The sequence below is a fragment of the Grampus griseus genome (assembly GCF_964374135.1).
Source record: "Grampus griseus genome assembly, chromosome: 10".
In the NCBI taxonomy this organism is placed as follows: Eukaryota; Metazoa; Chordata; class Mammalia; order Artiodactyla; family Delphinidae; genus Grampus; species Grampus griseus.
In genome coordinates this window covers 62358833-62374280 of record NC_139004.1, presented here as the reverse complement: position 1 = coordinate 62374280, position 15448 = coordinate 62358833, and the positions used below count along the sequence as shown (strand labels likewise).

General features: G+C 41.5%; 1 protein-coding gene across 1 annotated transcript in view; it reads right to left on the bottom strand.

The window, feature by feature from the left end:
- Positions 1-15448, bottom strand: part of LARS2 (leucyl-tRNA synthetase 2, mitochondrial) — a 161112-nt gene that overhangs the window by 30325 nt on the left and 115339 nt on the right. The window contains exons 13-14 of the mRNA XM_082663515.1: positions 11858-11956; positions 8707-8844 (exon numbers count right to left, since the gene is read on the bottom strand). Coding sequence (XP_082519641.1) covers positions 8707-8844; positions 11858-11956 — 237 coding nt within the window. The remainder of the gene's footprint in view (positions 1-8706; positions 8845-11857; positions 11957-15448) is intronic.

The following is a 15448-nucleotide window of genomic DNA, read 5'->3' as shown; positions in this document are numbered from 1 at the left end:
CACTTCCAGCAAGGTCAGGAGTGCAAACGGCACTTTCTCTTGTAGGTGGCACCCTCCTCCACTTTGGGTGGGTCATGCTGCTGGTGCCCGCAAGGGACCAACATGACCAGGCCATGTACCTGGGTCCCAGACCCCTCCGAAGGAGCCCGGGGACACCTGTCCAGCCAAGCTATGTCCCAGGGACCCACCTGCCCACCATCTCCCTGGTCACTGCTCCCACCCACTCTAGCTCCTGGGCCTCTCTCAATAGCCCTCCTCCAAGCTTCCCTCTGAAGGGAAAACTGGACAACAAATACACAAACCGGGGAACAGGGGGGTGGACAGTATTAATGCACTTTCGTCTTGTTTGAATTTTTTTAAACATGCATTTGTCCTTCTACGATATTTATTTACTTATTTATTTAGCTAGTTAGCTAGTTATTTTTCAAGAGAAGGAAGGATTTATCATTACTGGCAGCAAGTAAGGAGAACACCGGGGATCTTTCCCAAAGCAGCGTCTCCCTGAACAGCAAAATTGGGAAGTTTTTTTTTTTTCGGACGCACAGGCTCAACAGCCATGGCTCACGGGCCCAGCCGCTCCGCGCGGCATGTGGGATCTTCCCGGACCGGGGCACAAACCCGTGTCCCCTGCATCGGCAGGCGGACTCTCAACCACTGCGCCACCAGGGAAGCCCGGGAAGTTTTAAGCTAAGGGTACATGCATATTCATGACTTCTGTGATTTTTAAAATAAATTAAATTAAAAACAAGAAGAAGAAAGTGAAAAGTCTGTAACTGTAAACCACCAACAAACCCCTTCTGACTCTGAAGCCATTAAAGGTAGAGGCGTTCTGCAGGGCATCTGCCTTGAGGAAGGCCTAGATGGTTTCACTTTCATGAATACAAATTTGTGCTCTTTGCTGAGCCAGCTTTCTTCTCACTCCTTCAATACCACCCCTAGAGATGGATTACCTTTTTTTGTACCACAGCACAGCTATATGCAATCAGAATGAGGAAAAGGGACGGAATCTTCAGTTTCCTTGATAGTTTGGACTGCACTAATTCAGAAATTACAATGAATACCCGCTGGTCATTGAAAGGCACCTTTGTTCAAGGAAGGAAAGAAGGAAGCAAGGGAGGGTGGGTGTGAGGAAGGGAGGGAGGGAGGAAGGTCACTAATTCTTAGGATTAACAAGGAATTTCAGAACATAGATAGGCTATTTTAAGCACCCTTGTAAAACTCACTGCATAAAGGAATGCATTAACGAAGATGGGCTAAAAGAATCTCAGGATCCATCAGAGCCCTAACTAGTCACTGCAGACGACATTTCCCTACTTAAGAAGACCTGGAGAGCCTGCTACCCACTCTCCTGCCTGGTCAGGAGGCTACTATAGATCTGAAAAGAAGAAAACAGAAAGCCATGGATCTCTGAAAATAGTTTCTAACTGGGATTTTTCAGACTAAGTTCACCTTGCTCTTCATCCCTGCCCTGAGTCTAGGACCATCATGTTCACAAAATTAGCCCGTTTCTAAGTATCAAGACATGGCTCATCTTAAAATATCACGGTTTCCATTTCCTAGCAGCCAGCCAGGGGCATGGAAGGAAGCCTTAGCATTACGGCGAGACTCAAGTAAGGCTTTTCTTCTCTTCCTTTGCCTTTTCCCAATAGCTCCATTTCTGGTGTGATCAGAAAAAGTTCCCCGGACCACGGATGGGGGCCTGCTGAGCTCTCAATGGTCAGCAGGTGGCTGTTAGCACGGGAGCAGCAGCTTCCGACACCCCCCGCTCTTCATTGTTTGCGAACTGCAGGGAGAAAGTCGATTCAGGGAATTTAGTGTCTGAGTTGTATGAAAGAGCAAGAACAAAAACTGACAAGATTCCGTGTTACAGCTGTCTCTCACAAAGGGGGAGAAAAGGCTTCCTGATCCCAGTTCAGTGGAGATGAACAGAGACACGTACCCCCACCGAGCGTGCCCCTCTGTGCCTTCCAGCATCCTGGTGACGAGCAGCCAAGACTGGTGCCAACCTCATACTCACACTGGCAGGCCCAGTGCACTTCCCTGCTTCAGAATATAAACTGTAAACGACTTTGCTTTATTTTCTGTTATAAAGTTACATAATCATTGGATAACATCTGGAAAAAAATCCATTAAAAAATAATAAAATCATCAATAAGCTCATCATCCAGAGAAAAATAGTGTTAGCACGCTGACATAATTTTTTCTAGTCTTTTCTCTTGCTTTGGGTATGTGTATTGGTATGTGTGTACATATAAAGACAGAGATAATCAAACTATCTACAATTTTCTATCTTGCTTTTTTCACTTCTCATTACTAAGATGTATTTCTCCATGGTATTCAACATTCTTTGTACAAGAATCCTCCCTAAGATGGGGTATACTTTGCCCTTTCTCAGCATTTTGGAGCAGTTAGGTTCAGGGTATTTAGCTACTTGAAGTAATACAGGAACGCTTTGCTGTATAAGTTTGCATTTCTGATTATTTCTTTAGGATAGATTTCTAGAAGTGCAAGTAGTGTCCAAAAGTGTGACTATTTTTAAAGCTCTCACTATATACTGCCAAAATGCTTTTCACAAAGCCTGTTCGCAATTGCCTTGTAGTATATGAGAGAGCTGTTCTCATTGGGATGCTATACGGAAAACAGTACCTCACTGCTGTTTATTTTGTATTCCTTTTGCTGCTAGAGAGATAAACATTTTATAGTATGTTTATTGGTCACTTGTATTTCTCCTTTTGCAAATTTCCTGTTGACATCAATTCCAGCTTAATCATTAACCTGGTGTTTCAGACACAAAATAAAGGCACTCGCTGTCCCATGTGATGGCATACCCAACCCAGAGGCCAGTTTCTTATAAAGGGTAAAGAGACCTTCTGAAAGTTCAAACTGCAGACCTAAATGTACCAGTGATGAAAGAAAGGGCCAGGGCTCTTTTAGGAACTAGGAAGATTATTAAATCTACATAAACCTTTACTTTTATATTGATATTTGAAGACATTTAACCAGAATCATAGAGTGAAAAGAGGGCTCAGAGGAGACTGAATCCCTAACCTATGAGGCCACTGAGAACCAAAGGGGTTAGGTCTCTTGTCCACACCGCTAATTACAGGCCCATGTGATCTCGGGACAGAGGTTTTTTTGGACTCCCAGTCCAGAGCTACTACTTGAGACAGTGGCCACGTGGCTGAGAAATGAAAACAAAAGTGAACAGTTGTAGTCTCAAATCCCTTCTGAAATGACAACGCTAATCAAAAAGAATACAGAAATGGACATGAAATTCCAATTTATACACATTTCAGGAAAAATAGCTAATAAACAGAGAGAAATACACACATAAGGTTGACAGGTTTCAAAATTTCCTCTTAGGCCAGCTTGATAAAATTGTTTGGAGGCTTTAAAAAATGTTTAATCAGAGAGTTCTGAATTACTCATCACAGAAAGTAGATGATTTTCATTTCATCTGAGGCCAAGTGGTTTACCAAAACACCTCTGATAAACAGGTAACACTCAGAAATAGTTTTCAGAGGCTATTGTTGCCCTGATGTAATGTAACAGGAGTAATTCTGACAACTGTGCTGAGAAACAGAAATAAGATGACTTTCTGCACCTTCCTCAAAAAAGTCAGCCTTCTAAATACTTAAAATAAATCTCCCTCTTTTTGGGGGGTGGGAGGGCATGGAATAGAACATACCATCTTGTGAAGAATTAAAAAAATATATTGCCTAGGTCTATTTCCATTTATACCATACAGCTGTCCCTTAAAGTTGATGGTAAGGCACATACCAGGTGGCCCTTGAGGATTTGCAAATTAGAAATTTATCTGAACAGAAACAAGTCACATCCAAAACTGTATTTTAAATTATGTCGGAATGCTACAAACATTTTTCCTCCTTGACTATAGTTTTAAAACACTGTAAAGAAATCAGAAAAGTAGCCAGGGCCTGTCCTACACCTTAAATTAGTGAGCCGTTGAATAATTTATTTACTCATTCATTACTTCTACAAATAATTGTTCCAAAGCTGAGAAATGTGCCCTACTGTTAAGGAGCCAGAAGCCATTTATGGTCTTTGTTTCTAGACCTACATGAGAAGGAAATATTTCTCATGTTGTATTTGGCCTTTGAACTAAACCTCTCTCTATCCAACTCTCCTTATCCCAAGAAGAACATTTCCTTTGAACAACATAAACTTTTATCTGTTTATATCAAGGGGTTAACCTCAACTTATTTAAACAAATATTCACTGAGAATATATAATGTCCATGAGACTGTGATAGTAACAGAACACAGTTTCCATCCTCCAGGGTAATCTTTATCTAGTGAGGTAATGAAGTTTCCGTAGAGAAAATGCAAGGCAGAATGGTAAATTCTATAATCCAAGTTACAAACATTTTAACGACAGTCAGCCCTCTTTATCTGTGGGTTCCACACTCGTGGATTCAACAAACCGTAGATCAAAAATATTCAAAGAAAAGAAAAATTCCAGAAAGTTCCCAAAAGCAAACTTGAATTTGGTACACCCAGGCAACTATTTACATAGCATTTACACCGTATTAGGTACTATAAGTTATCTAGAAATGACTTAAAACATTCAGGAGAATGAGTGTAAGTTATATGCAAATACTACACCGTTTGGTATGAAGGATTTGAGCATCCTCAGATTTTGGTATCTTCGGGGGTCCTGGGATTAATCCCCTATGGATACCAAGGGATGACTGTAATTTATTTCTCTGAAGATTAACACTGTTAATGTGTTTAGTCCTTCTGATGCAGATGGGTTAATTTTTACACATGAAGGTCTCTGGGACTAATGAGAAGAAATTATTTTAAGCATTTAATTTATATCCTAAATTAGCTTTCTGTAGACTTTTAATCCATGTATGCATGCACAGAATGAGGGAGCAGGTCTGAGCATGGGGTGAAAAGGGACGGAGCTTTCAAGGTACTTCATTTTAATGAAACTGGATTTTAGTCTGCATTACAGAGGTTCCAGAAGTAATATATTTTTTAAGGATCAAAAATTTAAAAATACATATTCTTTGACCCAGCATTCTCCAGTGTCAGGACTTGAACCTACAGATATGATCCCAAATGCCTGCTAAGCATATAGATAAAGAGCATCATTGGACTTTTTTTTTTTTTAATAGCAATTAGAAAATTAGGTGACTGCTTAAATAAATTATGGTATATCCACATGACAGAATACTATGCATAAATTGTAAATGCTGATGTAGAACGACCACTGAGATATATTATATCAAAAATGTAAAAGGCATATATATATATATATGTAACATTTAAAAATGAATATATCAATAGAAATATGGAGATATGCAAAATATTTTTCTGGAAGAAATCAAAAGAAATTTAACAGGTTGAGGAGGTGGGTAGAGGGTGGGATGCAGAGAGGGAGATTTCAATGTTCACTTTCTGTGCTGTTAAATTTTTAAATTTTAACCTTAGATGTATTACTTTTTCATTACTTAATTTTTAAATTGTTAACATGAAGTTATCTGGACAAGGAGATAACCAGATTTTCCCCCCCTTTTCTTCTCTGCAACTAAAAAATATTCTAAAGGTTGTTGTACTAAAAAAACAAAACACAGCAAAAACTGAAAAAAAATCCCAGGAACTATGCTCCAGGCAGTATGGAAGACAAGAGAGCCTGAATCATTGTCCTGATGAAAAACAAGTAAAAAAGTCAGATAAGATATAAAACATGTATAAAATGTTTTAACTGTGTTATTGAGCTGGCAAACTCTAAGAAATGAGGTTGAAATAAATGTATTTTTAGATAAATAATAATAGATGGACCTTCACTAAAAAACATGAGATATATTTCAGTATAAGGGAGAGTATGTATTTCAGATAAAAGGGAAATGATTTCAGATGTTAAAGTCAGAGATGCAAGTAGGAAGAGAAAAAAGATATTAGTAAGTATGTTGATCCAATGCAATTACAGTTGAACTCCCAGTAGATAATCTCTGTGGAATTTGACAAGCTAAATCTGAAATTATATGGAAGAACAAAGGTCCAATTATAGTCAAAAAACAAATAGACTAATGGACAAAATAAAGACCCTATAAATAGGCCCTTGCATATATATGAAAACTGGATTTATAATGGAGAGGGCACTGCAGATCAGTGGGGAAATGGATGGACTGTTCCATTAAAGGTACTGAGACACTAAAAGCAATAGCCATAAAGGAAAAGATTATTAAAATGTACTACATTAAATTAAGAGTTTCTATTCATCATTAGTGGCAGGGCACGAATAAAGACACAGATGTAGAGAATGGACTTGAGGACCACGGGGTGGGGGGCGGGGGAGAGCTGGGATGAAGTGAGAGAATAGCACTGTCATATATACACTACCAAATGTAAAACGCATGGCTAGTGGGAAACTGCTGCATAGCACAGGGAAATCAGCTCGATGCTCTGTGACGACCTAGAGGGGTGGGATAGGGAGGGTGGGAGGGAGGCTCAAGAGGGAGGGCATACGGGGATATATGTATACATATAGCTGATTCACTTTGTTGTACAGAAGAAACTAACAACATTGTAAAGCAGTTATACTCCAATAAAGATATAAAAAGATACATGAAATCCATGTGTGACATGAAAAAAAAAAATAAAGAGCACAATAATCATTAAAGAAAAAAAAAGTTTCTGTTCATCAAAAGACACCATAAAAATAAGACAAGCCAAAAACCGGGAAAAAATATTGCAATACATATAGCTGATAAAGGATTAGCATCCAGAATATTTATAGAACTCCTACAATTGATAAAAAACAACCCAGAAGAAATAAGGGCAAAGGACACAAATAGGGATTTAACAGAAGAGGAAACACAGAAGTCCATAAACATAATAAAAATATGCTAAACTTCATTAAGTAAGCAGTGTCTTTAAATTCAAATTTAACTCACAAAGTGATCCATTATATAACCACAAGTTTGACAAAATTTTAAAAGTTAGATAATACAGTCAGCCCTCTGTGATTATGATCCAAGGTTGGTTGAATCCAAGGATGTGGAACCCATGGATAAGGAGGGCAGACTATGAGAATTGTGCATCTACAGATTCTGGTATCTGTGGTGGGTCCTGGAACCCATCCCCCGCAGATACACAGGGATGGCTGTACTATACGTTGTAATGATGAAGATCTTGAGTGATAGGACCCTCACCTCTGTTGGTGCCAGTGTAGGTTTATATAACCAACTTGGAAAACGGTCTGGCATTTCTTAGTGAAGCTGAACATGTGGTTACCCTAATCCTACTCCAGGTACACATCCTAGAGAACTGTTAACACGCGTATGTCAGGAAACGTACCGGGATGCTTACGGCAGTTTTGTTCTTAATTGCACAAAACAGCCCAAGGACCATTAATGGTGATATAGACATAAACTGAGCTCTGTATTAGAAATTCCATTCCATGTAATGGAATACCAGATAGCAGTGAATCACGAATGAAACAGAACTCCATGCAGGAACATGGGTGAATCCCCAAAAATGCTGAGCAAGAGAAGCAAGAGAGAATACATGAAATATGATTCTACTTATACAAAGTTCAAACACAGAAAACTAAACAACACATACTGTTTAAAAATATATAAAGAAGTATGGGCTTCCCTGGTGGCGCAGTGGTTGAGAATCTGCCTGCTAATGCAGGGGACACGGGTTTGAGCCCTGGTCTGGGAAGATCCCACATGCCACGGAGCAACTAGACCCGTGAGCCACAACTACTGAGCCTGCGCGTCTGGAGCCTGTGCTCCGCAACAAGAGAGGCCACGATAGTGAGAGGCCCGCGCACCGCGATGAAGAGTGGCCCCCGCTCGCCGCAACTAGAGAAAGCCCTCGCACAGAAACGAAGACCCAACACAGCCAAAAATAAATAAATAAATAAATATATATATATATATAAAGAAGTAATACATTTAAGAAAAGCAAGAAAATGATAATTCAAGATTCAGGATAGGGATTGTATGGAGGAGGGGTGGGTGGTGTAGGAAGGGGGATGATCTGATTAGTGAGGGCTCCCTGGGTAATCTAAGGACCTGTAATACTCTATATCCTAATCTGAGGAGGGGGTGCATGGATGTTCATTTTATTTTTTAAATTGTATAATACATTAAATACATATTATATAATATATATATTATATATACATATATATGATACATTTCATGGGAAAAAAGCACACACACACATCTTTCTGAACATGATGGGGAATATACTATAGTCCAACAAGAAAAGAATTTATCAATGGATTTACAATGTGATCCCTAGTTTTTAATCCATTTTATCAGAATGACATATTGAGACAGGATTCAGTCAAGCTTGGAAACATAGCTTACACCAAGGGACCATATGATAAACACTACCTCACATGAGAAGCTATAAAAAGCTGTGTGACATTATGAACCGCTCTTCTCTGCCTCACAAGCGAAAATCTCAACTACTTAACTCAGTTCAACAGAGAAAAGCTGAAGGGAAGATCCTATGCAAGCAGGCAAACACCACGGGCTAGAACTGACTAAGCAACATAAATGGACTTCCAGTGGTTAAGGCTGACAATGACCTCTAAAGTATGCTTGAAAAACAGAGTTCTTCTGCCACATATATTTACCTTGCTTCAGAAGAACCAACACCTGCCTTCAGTTGCTGTTCAAGGAACTGAATTCTTTTGCAAAGCAGTATAAATGCTCACCTGTGCTTGACCATTTTTTGATCATGGCAAAAATGACTAAAGAATCTTGCATAGAACAAGTGCATGACAGCATGTTCTTTCCCTCCAATGTACAAATCCACAGGCATCCAGTAATCTGCCAACGCTGTGCTGAAAGGGCTGGGAGGAAGAGAGATGGTCATTTATAAAAAAACCCTGCTTTGTCACAATTGCATAAATTAGACCAATCATAATTTGCATATTCCCTGAAATAAATTATGTCAGAGAAAAACAGTGATTTTCTTATTAAAATATAATGAGAGAAGCTTATATAACAAAGGAGAAAAATGTCAGAGCAGTGTTAATTTATGAAATTTATAAAAACTGTTTCAGAAGCCATATTGACATATTTTAACAAATGTGATTTTCATATATAATGAGGACAAAAGGAAAACATACCAGCAAAAAGTGTATTTCTGAACAATGCATATTTGACTATCTGGATTTATTTTAATTTTTATTACCATAGACAATCAAGATTTTTGAGTTCTTACCAATAGAGGGCAATATGGCACGTACAATGGAGACTCTCATGCAGACACTAAAAGTTCATTTTAAGACAGAAATTCATTTGCCTTCCTAGTGCATTAAGAAATGACATGCATGTCATTTCTTCATACACTAGAAAGGGGAAATAAAGTACACAAGTCCAAGTCTAGAATTAGTACTTTTCCATGCAGATTTGTGCACATGTGAGAGGGTGTCCAGTTTGTCTGGTGATTGTTAGAGAGTTGGACCACTATTGTATGTTGCTAATAATCATCGACTGTAGTCCCAAAAATGCCTTGTGAAAATGTTATGCCCTATGTAACAGCAGAGTAACATAAAATTACATTTTATAAACCAAAAAATAAATAAATAAAACAGAAATTCAATCTTATTTTTAGAGCAGCCTCAAAATGCAGATAGTCAGCAAGAGCCTGCATATGCTTCCTGAATGCACTGAGCATACTTGGAGTAATTAACATGAAACAGCCTAGTTCTGTCACCTAATAGATACTTTTTAGTCAAGAGAGGTCCTAAAAGAAAGGCTTCCTCACTGGAGGCATCGTTCCCTAGTCCTAATGGATGCTAGGGAGGAAAAGAAATGCCACTCACTTTATTTTCTCTGTGTGTGTGTGTGTGTGTGTGTGTATATGTGTACACTGTGTGTGTATACACTCCGTGTGTGTGCACACTCCGTGTGTGTGTACACTCTGTGTGTGTGTGTGTACACTGTGTGTATGTGTGTGTGTATACACTCCATGGTTTCACATATATGTGAATTCTCTTCCCCACACCTCAAGGTACTTTTTTCCCTGGCGCTCAGCAGGTGGGCCTGGCCAAACACCATGTGTTTGCCTTAAGGCAGCTTGTTTTTCTCTCCTCCAGTTACTATGCCAGAATTCTGATAAAATTTTAAATAATGTTTCTTTGTGAAAAATGCTTCCCCAGAGAAATCTAACTGTTCATGCAGGTGACAGAAAAGCAAGGGAAGTCAAGAATGGTACTCGGCCTGAAAGTAAGTTTGAAATAAATTGAGCAGTGAGATGGGATCTATGATCTTTCCTGGAAACCACCTAGTGAGAATGCAAGCCAGCATGGAAATAAACAGCAGCATTTTACAAAGGAAATGATGTGATACGTGGTATTCCCAAACTGGGGGCTGTGAAGGTCTCGGGACACACCTCTCACCAGCTAAGGGTCCCATCATTAAATTGGAGTCTCATCTGTAAGAAGGTTTTCCCTTGAAGCATTCTGAGAGGTGGAGAGCCTGATTTCCCTTGCATTCTAAGGCAGCTCTTCCTAACTGGAAGTCACCAAAAGCCCCTTCTAGAAGGAAGACCCAGAAGAGGGGCCCCTCTGTGGGTTAGCCGGGGCTGCCCTGGTGGTTCCCAGCCACAGCAGTCGCCCTGTATCCTTTCTTGCCTCTGCCAGCTACTATTTACTCCGGATCCTGCTCATTCTGCACAGCCTCGACTCAAATCACAGATCCGCAGGACTGCAGGGCAGGCAGGAGCGCCTGTCTCCCTGGAAATATATTATCTTACAACCAACGAAGGAAATGGGGGCATTTTCATACGTGGACTATGGGGTTTCAGTATAATTGTTCTCCCATGGACAAGAGCAAGCTGGCAAGGTCTTTGAAGCACAGTGTCTGTGGTTTTCCTGTGCTCTGTACCAGTTTTCTTTTGTTCTCATTTCCTTCTTTACCTATCTACCTACTGCTCTCTTTCCCTTATTTATTTATTTTTGTCAAAGAAGCACATGCACATAGCTGAAAAAAATCAAATAGTACCAAAAGCTTTATAATTAAAACAGTGGTCTCCAGCCCCATTCCTTCACTAACCTCCCTCCCACCCCTCACCTGTCACTTAGCCACTTCTAATTCTTTCAGCTGTGTTTTCTGGCAATTATTAAAAAATGTTTATGCTCTTTGTTCGTTTGTCAATTTTGGAGATTATCTAGCACTGTATGTGCTAAGAAGTCATGCTTCTCAGCTCTCTCACACTCCCTACCCTCCTATCCTCCCTGAATAGTTACATCATTATTTTCAGTTAAGTAAGTAACATTACACCTTTACAACTGCATAAATGCAGTTCACCACAGGGCCAACGAGGGTATTAGCACTTCCTTCCTTTTTCTGCTTTTCATTTTTCTTGTACCTGGGACTTACTTGGCTGTGAAGAATCTAATTTAATAATCGAACACACTCCCTACAAGAGCCTGTTTCAAAGAGCACAATTGATCAACAGCTTCTAGCTCTTCTGTCTTTGGAGCCACTGAGTGTTCACACAATCCATGCCCTCCTATAGGGAGCGGACCACAGCAGGCGTTTCCTCCTGACTTGAGACTCTCTAATGGACAAGCTTTGCTTGAGGCTTCCCGTCAGCCTGCTCGAGACTTTCTCAAGCTGCACTGCGGTCTGAGGCTCTTCCTACGCCATCCTCCTACCTCCGCCCTCTCCTTTCACAGGTGTCAGACCAGCATCACAGTCAAGGGCTCGCCCTGCCAACTCCTGCTCCCTCACCTCCTTATTCCCTAGAGGCACTTGCCCCCATAAATCTCTTGCCCATCGAATTCCATCTTGGTGTTTGCTTCTTGGAAAACCCAGACTGACACATGCTCAAGAATTCAGCAGGGCTTTCTTTACCTCTGAGTATTCTGAGGGTCGGTATATCTGAAGTAGTACCAAGCAGAATCAACAAAGGTATCCATCGTATCTGTCTCTCTCGTGGCTGCTCCCTTGCACCTAAGAAATAAATGAAGTTCATCGATTGGTTTCTTTTTAAATATTAATGCATTTTCCACCAGCTTTTGAGAAAGCTATGACAATCATTATGAATTTAAAATGTCATAAGAACAATGCTCCATCATGAAAAGATAATTCACAGTGTGGACTCTCTTTGTACTGCAGAGTACATGATGTTTTAAAGAAACTTACAAAATAAACATTTAAATCTTCAACAACTAAAAGCCCTATTCTGTACTTCTCTGAATTTAACATGGTAGAATATCTAACAGGAATCTCGTCTCTTTGCTGCATTCACTTCTCTTTTAGGCATATCAAGATTGCCTTCAGCCTTATGAGGCAAATCAGTTTATGAAGAAAAGCTGAAAACCAAATGTAGTGAGATACTGTGCTGAAAAATGAACTTGGGGTTTTTTTCTATCTCTGTCTCTTGGGTAAGGGGAGCAGAAACCCACAAGAGGTGACCTTAGGAAGATAAATCACCTTGGGAGCCCAAAGGCAGAGGCGTGCTGGAGCCACCTCATACCAGCTTGTGAGGACTAACTGTTGGGATCGCTCCCCAACTCTGGGACAAATGATGCCAAGTTGGTGGTCTGAAATTAGCCCTTGGTGGAAGTACCTATACCACAGAAATGGGCTAACACTACAAATCAGAAGCTCCCCTCCAGAGAGCTATTTAGTACACACTTACCAACACACCACTGCCCAAAGGAAGCTTCCTTATAGAAGGGTGAAGATAGCCCCACTGTTCAAGAAAGTGAATGAAGTGAGATGCCTGGTGTGTAAAGGGTTGAAAAGAAAAAGCAATCCTCACCCTAGGCATGCAGATGCCTGGGGAGGACTAAGGTTCCACAAACACCTAACTGCTGAACCAATTTTGAAACATGTTGGTAGGGTGATGGCCCTGTGGGACTGAAGCCAAAAGCCACAACTTCTGGGAAGCCAAGAGAGAGTACCCTGAGCCAAGCCTGGCCAAGGAGGGTGCTTGGCTTCCTTGAAGACCCCCCAGAGGCATGGAACAGCAGGGGATGGGGTGAGCCAGCTACCGACAGCTATTAGCAGGGACCCTTTGTGGCCGTGAGAAGCCACAGCAGGAGAACATGGCTCAGACTCCAGGCTCTCCCTTCTGAGGCATGAAGTGGGACCAACCACCTCTCCAAATGCTGCCCTTTTGGCAGTATGGGTCCTCGGGGGCTCTTGGAGAATTTGAGGAGGGGGATGAGGAACCCCAAGAGGAACTGATGAATCCTCTGCTAAGTTAGCATGCAAGGGCTTCAGTCTGTTTTTAATTTAAAAATAAAAGAAGGGGTGCCTTTATATGTTGCATCTGTGATATAGCTCATACTGGCTTTCCGAATATTATTGGAGGAAACAGCCACTCCCCATCTTCTGCTTATTAAATGGAAGTGGCTCAGCAGAGAGCACAGGAGCCCAGATCTGGCAGGGCTCTGGGCTCCCAGCGGCCTCCTCATTTCAGTCAGGGGGCCTCCCACTGGGAAGAGTGGTGGTCCCTGGGGTAGGAGCTTATCGGAGAGAGCCCCAAGGGAACCCTAGTCCTGTTTCCTACAGTGCATCTCTAAATGAAAGCCAGGGGACTTCCCTGGTGGTGCAGTGCTTAAGAAACCGCCCGCCAAAGCAGGGAACATGGGTTTGAGCCCTGGTCCGGGAGTATCCCACATGCCGCGGAGGAACTAAGCCCATGCGCCGCAACTACTGAGCCTGAGCTCTAGAGCCTGTGAGCCACAACTACTGAAGTCCACACGCCTAGAGCCCATACTCCGCAATAGGAGAAGCCACCGCAATGACAAGCCTGTGCACCACAACGAAGAGTAGCCTCCATGCACTGCAACTAGAGAAAGCCCGCATGCAACAACAAAGACCCAACGCGCCGCCCGCAAAAAATAATAAAATAATTTAAAAATTAAATAAATAAAATCCAGGTCTTTTTATTTGGAAGGCAATCAACCAGAACACATACTATTTTGGGAAATAATTAGAAGGTAACTGTTACTTCTTCTTCCTCACCATTAGGGCACCCACACAAGTTAGGAAGAAAATGTAGGATTCAACTGATAATAGGACTAATATCTGACTAAAACTTGCCATGCTGATTTTCTTTTTAAAGGTCATGTTGGACTTGAAGACAACCAACATGTTTTCTTGCTGACACTAAAAGCTGGATTACATGGAAGAAGCTACTTGGTAAGTGGGATGGACAGATGATGGTAATGGTGACAACGTTATTACCATTATTAGCTCCAGAGTAATAATACTAACACTGGGTGGCAGACACTAAGCCAAATGCTTCATGGGCATTATCTCATTTAGTCCCTAGTAACCCTGGGGATTATGAGGTAGACACTACTCACGTCCCCATTTTGCAGTTGAGTAACTAGAGTTCCACGAGGTTAAGAAATCTGCTCAAGGTCTTAGAGCTCAAGGGGAAGGAATCCACCGTTGCTGGACTCATGCCTGTGGCCCTTACCACCATGCTGTCCCGCTTGGCCACACGGGCTCAGTGGCTCTCAGCCCTGCGTGCTCATTAGAATCATCAGGGAGACTTGACCAAGACCAAGCCCTGGGCTCTGCCCTCCAGGAATCTGCAGCCAAGGTAGGAAAACTTATCCCCACCACCAAGGCCCTGGGCTGCCACAACTGGCGGGCTGAAGGCTGCTGATGTCTCCGGCAGGGAAACCCTTTGTCACTGCTTATCAACAAAGAGGGTGATACCCTAAAATGGCCCAGAGCTTCCTATGTTCCTGACTGCAAACCCCATCTCAAACCTCAGAACCGCCTGGGTGAGGACCTGGGCGGACTGTTGGCAGGCCCGGGCAGGATGGCACTAACATTTCCAGTTACAGAGTGTCTGCTAGGTGTCACTCTGCAGTGTTACATGCATTAATTCTCGTCTTCTGAAATCCCTTCGAGGGGGTTATTTTAGCTCCCGATAAGGGAATCACAGCTCAGAGAGGTTAAGTGACTTTCCCAAGACCACACAGCTAGGGAAGAGGCAGGGCCAGGACTTGAAGCCATTACTGTCCGACTCCCCATTCTGAGCCATGCACTTGCACTACATGGTTACCTAATTACTGACCTAGAGATGCTAAGAAGAGGACTAAGTTATTTTAAAACAACCCCATCATGATCTATAAGGCAGAGAAAAATGGCTTTTCCATAGAAGGAAGAAGGGAAATATTACAGCTTGGTATCTGTTATTTGTTTAATCAGCTGGAATGCTATCATAAAAATCACATGTGAGACATGCCAGTGAATTAACAGGAAAACATAATCCTACTGTCAAAATGAGAAGAAATGAGATATGGTATGTTTCAGTATATTAAAGAATGAGACCCCCTGAGCATACTTGTCCTCGTAGCTACTACTACTCTGCTACTTGCGATAAAATCCCCACTGTTATCACAGTCACTATGTGGGAAAACGGTAAGGCATTTTCTCTCATCTCTGAGAAGCTCTTTGGAATATAAAATGGAG